The sequence below is a fragment of the Harpia harpyja genome, chromosome 12 (assembly GCF_026419915.1).
Source record: "Harpia harpyja isolate bHarHar1 chromosome 12, bHarHar1 primary haplotype, whole genome shotgun sequence".
Lineage (NCBI taxonomy): Eukaryota > Metazoa > Chordata > Aves > Accipitriformes > Accipitridae > Harpia > Harpia harpyja.
This window is the reverse complement of record NC_068951.1, coordinates 19,860,360-19,866,895: the sequence shown is the minus strand read 5'-3', so window position 1 is coordinate 19,866,895 and position 6,536 is coordinate 19,860,360. Positions and strand designations below refer to the sequence as shown.

The 6,536-nt window shown below is 43.0% G+C and overlaps 1 protein-coding gene across 1 annotated transcript; it reads right to left on the bottom strand.

Moving 5' to 3' along the window:
• Positions 1–5,255: 5,255 nt before the first annotated feature.
• Positions 5,256–6,319, bottom strand: GPR148 (G protein-coupled receptor 148). Its single transcript, XM_052804906.1, has one exon. It carries the CDS (start codon positions 6,317–6,319, stop codon positions 5,261–5,263), a length of 1,059 nt encoding a protein of 352 aa, XP_052660866.1. The 3' UTR covers positions 5,256–5,260.
• Between the last annotated feature and the right edge of the window lie 217 nt (positions 6,320–6,536).

Genomic DNA, 6,536 nt, shown 5'->3' with positions numbered 1-6,536 from the left:
AAAGACTGCAAGAAATCCTGTCTCTTCTGCAATTTGCTCCATGCCTTGAAACTCAGTTCTGTGATTCCAGCCAATCCCCACATTTTCTTACCCTAATTTTCCCCCAGTCCTTCCATTTTCAACTATTTTTTAAATTGGTCCCCTTCCTTCTTTATGTTCCTGTCATTCTGCTGGGTGCAGCACTTCTCACGCTTCCATACTGGCCCAGACTGTCCCATCCCACTCTATTTTTCAGAGGGCATGAAGAAATGCCCTCTAAAAAGAGTATTTTATTTCAAAAGGTTTTTGTGAAGAACAGTTACCACCTTTGACTTGGCTAGCAGTACTGGCTGGTCTACAGGGACAGAGAAGGTGGATGAATGGGGAGGGTTTCCCTTTCCCCCTGAGAACCTGCGTTTCTGTATCTTCACCTGTTGCCAAAACTAATGATAGTGGCTGTTGAAGCTGACTAGTTCTTCCTACTGGGAATCATCCTAAAAACTAGTAGCCCTCAGGAGGTGGTTGCTAATTTTTCTCTTGAGAAAAATAATCCACTGAGTTGGAAAAAAGTTCTCCAAATAAACTTCCAAATACAAATTCCTAACTCTACATATCACAGACAGAAAATAGCCTCTTGTCTCTCCTGTGGTGGTTCCCCAGCCACACCTGCAGACTTTGGGCAAGCACGAGCCAGACCATCGCCCACTGACAAACAGCAGACAACAGAAACACAGCTTGGCTCCTTTCCCTTTCCTAACTCATGAGAGTCTCTCAAAAATTCTGCTGTTTTAATAGCAGTTCATGAAGAGTTGTTTTTATTTGCCTCCCTGCTCTTCGTACCTTTCAGATTCATGTTGCATTCTGAAGGACTAGAAGCATATTGAAAAACAAAACCATTCAGGATCAGTAGCTTTAGGAAGACGCCAAAAATCACGAGGCTTGTGAAAAAATGGCAAGAACTAGCAGTGCTGTGCCCCCAGTTACCAGCAGTGAGGTGGGAGTGGAGACAGGAGACAACAGAAATCAAGTCGCAAGGAAACTTGTAATTTCCTTTTCCTATCACAGGCTTGCTCTCATCTGTCATACCCACCTCCCACAGGGAATGGCCACAATTACAGTTTCTGTCCAAAGGACGTACAGTATCTGTGTACAAAACCAGCGACTAGTGAAGCAAAGAGCAGATGACTGCCTGCGGGAGCTGTGCGACCTGTCTCAGGGGCAGCCGGTGCTGTTCCCCAGTGCTGGGATGCAGTCCAGGGGTTGCCTTGAGTGCAACCAGGCAAATGCCAGTTTCCTTCTGACCTATTACTATATTAAACGTCCCTTAGAAAATGACGCAGCCAACTGATGGAGCAGGAGTAGACACTCTAATATTAATCACTAAAACCACAGGAGGTTAATTATTTTTACTGAATAATTACTCAAATCGTAGCAAATGAACTAAACCCCAAATCCAAAGCTGTGTGCTTGTTTACCTGCCTGGAGATTCTCCGCATCTCATGACACTGAAACTGATCTCATTTGAGGCACAGATCTAACTGCAGATTTATTTAATTCTCCAGTGCTGTATGGCACAGACCCAACCCCTGGAATGCAGGTCTGACTCCCTTCAGTCTGCAGGTTACAGACAGCAGTCAACTGCACTGTAAATCCAACCGAGAGGGAAGAGAGCAGTGGTAAGCAAAGTGACAATGTTGGCACAAGAAAAGAGGGGGAAAACTGACCAGCAATATATTTAGGCTACAAATTAGAATACCTTTAGTGATTCATGCTATTGCAATTCATTAAAGGATTACTGCCCCCAGCTGCCAAATCACATGTTAAAGTCAACTGCTCTCCATTTCACTTTAAATTAAAATGCTAGGCAGGCACAGTGACATCCAAGAAGTTCACTTATGTAACCTGGGAGAGGTTGATACATGGGCTCTGGTAAAGTCTCAGTTTGAATTTCCAGAGCTTACGTGGAGATATCCTTACAAGGTTGCTAATCACTACAGCCATGAGGTTCTGGCAAATAAAGAAGCCTAACAATCTTTAAGACAAAACTCAATATATTTATGAAAAGAATTATAGGTACCTAGTGCTTGTGATGTTGCCCTGGTGACTGCTTTGGTCCTATTCAGATAGACTGGGGAAATCCCCAAAGGCCAATGGTTCAGGTGTATGGTGTGTTTCTTCTACACATGCTGTAACATACTGCTTTTGTACCAAATAGCACCGTAATATTCCATGTGAAGAAGTTGTCTACAAGCAGTCACTTAAGCAAAGCTGACCTATCTAATGTTAAACCACCTTAAAGTGGATTAATAAAATATCATCAACTCACAGTGCAGACGACCGTTTAGGATTCCATTCAACTTAACTAATCTCAGTTCAACTAAAATCTTTTCTAGGCAAACACCCATTTTAGGGAACAATTTCCAGGACATGAATAAGATTATTTTATTCATCTTTCTTAGAAGGTTACTTCTACAAAGCAGTGTTTTGTTTGCCTGGTCCTTATGATATCACTATATACAGATTTCATACATAGATAAACTTGCCACGATCACCAATTCACTTCCTCCATCTTTCAGTGTCCTTCTTTATGTTACCAAACTTCTAGTTGTCTCTAAATATATCCAGGGGATGTGTATGTAAGAAAGAGTTACAGAATTGGCAATATAATCCTACCCAAGTCTGTCCTGGAGATTAACTTCATAATTGACAGAGGTTAGCAGGAAGATCAAGTACTATTGACCTGCAGCTACTCAAAGTCACCTATGGCTGTGTATAGAACTACCTTACTTTATACTATTTACACAGTTATCTTTAGTACTTAGCATGCAAATTTACAATACAGGTAAACTTCAGGTAATAAAGCTTGAAAGAACCTTGCACGGACAAAACAACCTGTAAGTTATCAGCATCTTTGTCAATGGGCATTGGCATAAAGATTTGGCCCAGGATATGAACAGCCTGGGGAGTTACGGGTACCTCTTCCATTCTTGATCATATTGCATGCTAAAGGGATTTAGCAGAAAGCACCTGATCTAGTATACAGACATTTTCCCCATCTTTCCTAGTGTTATGGAAGAGCCCTGTTATAGGCTGAGTATAAAGTCTTTATAGAAACATAGCTTGTGTGATGGATGTCTATGGTACATTCATCTTGAAGAAAAATGAAAGCAGCCAGTAAAAAGCAACTTCTAGGTCCTAATTTTTTTATTGAAGACTATTGAGAAGAAATGTTGGTTTTTTTCTGGAAAACAAAGCAATTACTCAGGAATTTAATGCTCCTTTGGGTCAAAATAGGGGAAGCACAAAACCATGGTTAAAGAAAATATGCAATATTACAGTTTATTCACTTCCAACAACTTTACCTTAGAGATGCTCTTACACAAGAAGTGTCCCTTAGCAGCAAAGCCTCTGTTATGTCCCTGCTCATTCCCAGATCTGAACTGGAATTTGTTACCCCCCTCAATTGTGCTGACACAGCTGTTCGCAGAACATCCTATAAACCAGATTGCTGGGATGATCTCAGTTCAAATGAAAACACCACCACTTCTCTTTGGAGGGATATTTTTAACCTGAAACCCCAGAAGCAGTTGTATCAGCAAACCAGAGAGAGCAGACACTGCAATGTGAGGAGAGTAATAAGCAGTCTGGGAATGTGCAGAGAAAGAGATCAGCAGGAACTCTCAAACAGGCTTCACTGCCAAAAAACATCTCGTGCAACCAGACACTGATCTCCTCCTGGCTCACACTTAGTGGAATTCTTCAGATGAGGGTGAAATACCCAAAAGCCACATTCAGCACTTTCTGTGTATTGCTTTAAGCAAACAGAAGGTGGAGAGATTCTGCACACAAGGAAAATACTGCACAGAGTGAAATCAAGGGCCATTTTCTAATGCCTTTTTTTTTTAAAGTCCAATGTATTTTTGTATAAAAAGTAACAAATTCTAAAAATATTATCTTTAGAAATACCAAAGCTCTTTTCTCAAGTCCAAGGAATGGCACTGCAATTTAAATTTCCCACACTGATGTTTATGTCTAATGAAATTTTGGGTTCTTTAAAGATCAGAAATATGTTTCACTTATCTTCTATAGGTAGGTGGCTGATCTGGAAAACCTAGAAGGCTCTTACAAGATACCATCTTTCTTGGCCCTGAGTATATCAACAGGCTCTGCAGCCTCTCCCTGACCTTCCTAGGGGTTTGGTGGCAGGTACCCAACACCAGCTCCGATACGGTGCAGCTATAACCTGTGATCAGGCTGCTAGAGAAGATTTTTGTGAGCCAGAACTGGGAGATGCCTCAGCAGGGACCCAGAAGCAGTGTTTATGCTTAGTCTCTCTCCCCGGGTCATGTCTGAGCTATGCCATAGGTACACCGGTGCCCAGCCTCGCACCTTGCTGCTCCTGCCCTGCTGCCCTAGCTGCTGGGCTCAGCCTTGGCCTGGTCACATCAGTACGGACCCAGCAGGGAATCAGGGCTCTGGGCTGACCTAGGCTCCCCACAGTCACCCACCCACTCGGCTCACTCGGCACGGGCACAGCGGGACTGAACCCTGCAGGGAGGTACTGCCACCCACTGCCCCCAGCTCATTTTCCCTCACGGAGCAGCCCATCCATCTCTGTTATGCCCTGACAGCGTCATGTGCCAGGCTGCCCAACAGACACTGATCAAAGATGACTTCCCATCAGACTGAGATTTTATAAAAATTCAGTGTTTTGCAGATTGGCAGACAGAATCCGTAAGGCAGCTAAAACGCTAGCACACTGGACAAGATGAAGCACAGCATTTCACTGAGTACAGCAGTTTCCAGAGGCACCTCTCAGTGTATGTTTTAAAGAATAGGACATTGGCTACCAACCTTGCACGAATACACTGTGAGTGAAAGAAATAGCTGTTCTGTTCATAGCACGTTTGGTTAAGGATCCTCTCTGCTGTCGGTGATGCTGTCAAGAGACCTGTGGTTACCCCCTTTGCTTTGCACCATCGATTTTTAATTTTCTGTTTTCCAGAAGGGCATCTGCCACAAGTGGATGAAAATGATCTTGATTCAATATGTCCTCCAAAAGATACTGCCTTCCCGCATCAGAATGAAGCTTAGAACTTCGTCCAGGGTAGCGTTTGCTGTATTCTCAGCTGTGATGTGATGAAAGATCTGTGGCCTTCTGGCACCCAGGAGACAGAGTTCTTCTTCAGATCACTTCTTCAGAAGCTGAGTGATTTCCATCAGGCTTGCATGCTAACAAGGTAAGGACAACTCCTCTGCTGTGGCTGTGCTCTGCGTTGGGTCAGGATGGTGATGGAGTAGGTGACACCGGGCGAAGATGCTTCCTTCTGACAATGGATTTGAGAGATGCTGAGATCTCTCTGTATCGAAGCCCATACAGAAAAGGGAACAAAACTTTAGGCAGAATCATCAGGACATTGCAGACTGTCAGGGAGACCCAGATTCCTGTCTGCAGTCTGATGACAACATTAATGCACAAGAATGATTCTACAAAAAGGGCCAAGAGTGGAAAGAAGTAAAAAAATAACACAGTGTTGTGCATTAAAAATGTTACACTGGCTCTGGAGCAGATGCTTTCCCATATACCCGATTGTTTGGTTTTAAAATACAAAACAGCATAGCAACAAAATATTAGAGACAGGCAGAGAAAGATAAGTGTGGTAGAAAGCCAGAAACAGAGTTTCACAGCATCAGTCCCATTCAGAGTTAATATTAGTATTACTGGAACCGAGCACATTTCCAGAACACAGGGTACAAAGCTGTGAGTGCTTGATAGCACCAAGAAGAAAATCCCAGGGAAAGCCCCAGAACACATCCATAGTAATACAATAATTTTTTTAGTTCGTGAAGGAGGCAAGATAGCAATGTAGCGCAAAGGAAACAAAATTGCTATGTATGTGTCCAAGACTATTGCAGCAGCTGTGAACAATCCTCCACAGTAAGCCACTGCCAGCAAAAATAATAGGAGGACACAAGCTTCCTTTGGGAGATGTACATGTGCTGCATTGAGAGCAGCTGACAGCGTGTAGAACAACAGGTATATCAGATCAGAAAGCAGAGCATTTCCCAGCAGCAGGTACCTTGTTTCCTGACGGATGCTAAATGTAGAGAAGATCACAAACAAGATGGTAGGAATGATGAGGACACCTGCCACGAGGCAGACAACTGGAGGGATTAAAAACATCTTCATGTTTGTGCCTGATGGGTTGAGAGCCCATTCCTCCAGCAAATAGTACAAAGAAGCATCATCCAAATTTGAGGAACTGTTGAACTCTGTTTCCCTGTGGTGGTATTCAGTTGCATTTTCTTTCTTCACTAAAGCACAGCCAGAGAAGTCCATTTCCTCAGGATTTTGGGATGATTGTCTGACTTGGAGAGAGCAAGATCTTCTACACTGAGTCCTTAGAAAGGCAAATGAAGCAGAGAATGCAAAAAGCCCATGGAAGCAAAGTGACTTCTGTAGCCAATTCTACTAGCTCTTCTCAAGAACAGAAAGTTGAAACTTGTAAGTGAATTCTGTGGTGCCAAAAGATGTTTTTGCCTAAAGTGGAGATTTT

What these genes read in the sequence shown, in the direction of transcription:
- GPR148 (XM_052804906.1), bottom strand. Translation starts at nt 6,319, where the DNA reads ATGGACTTCTCTGGCTGTGCTTTAGTGAAGAAAGAAAATGCAACTGAA.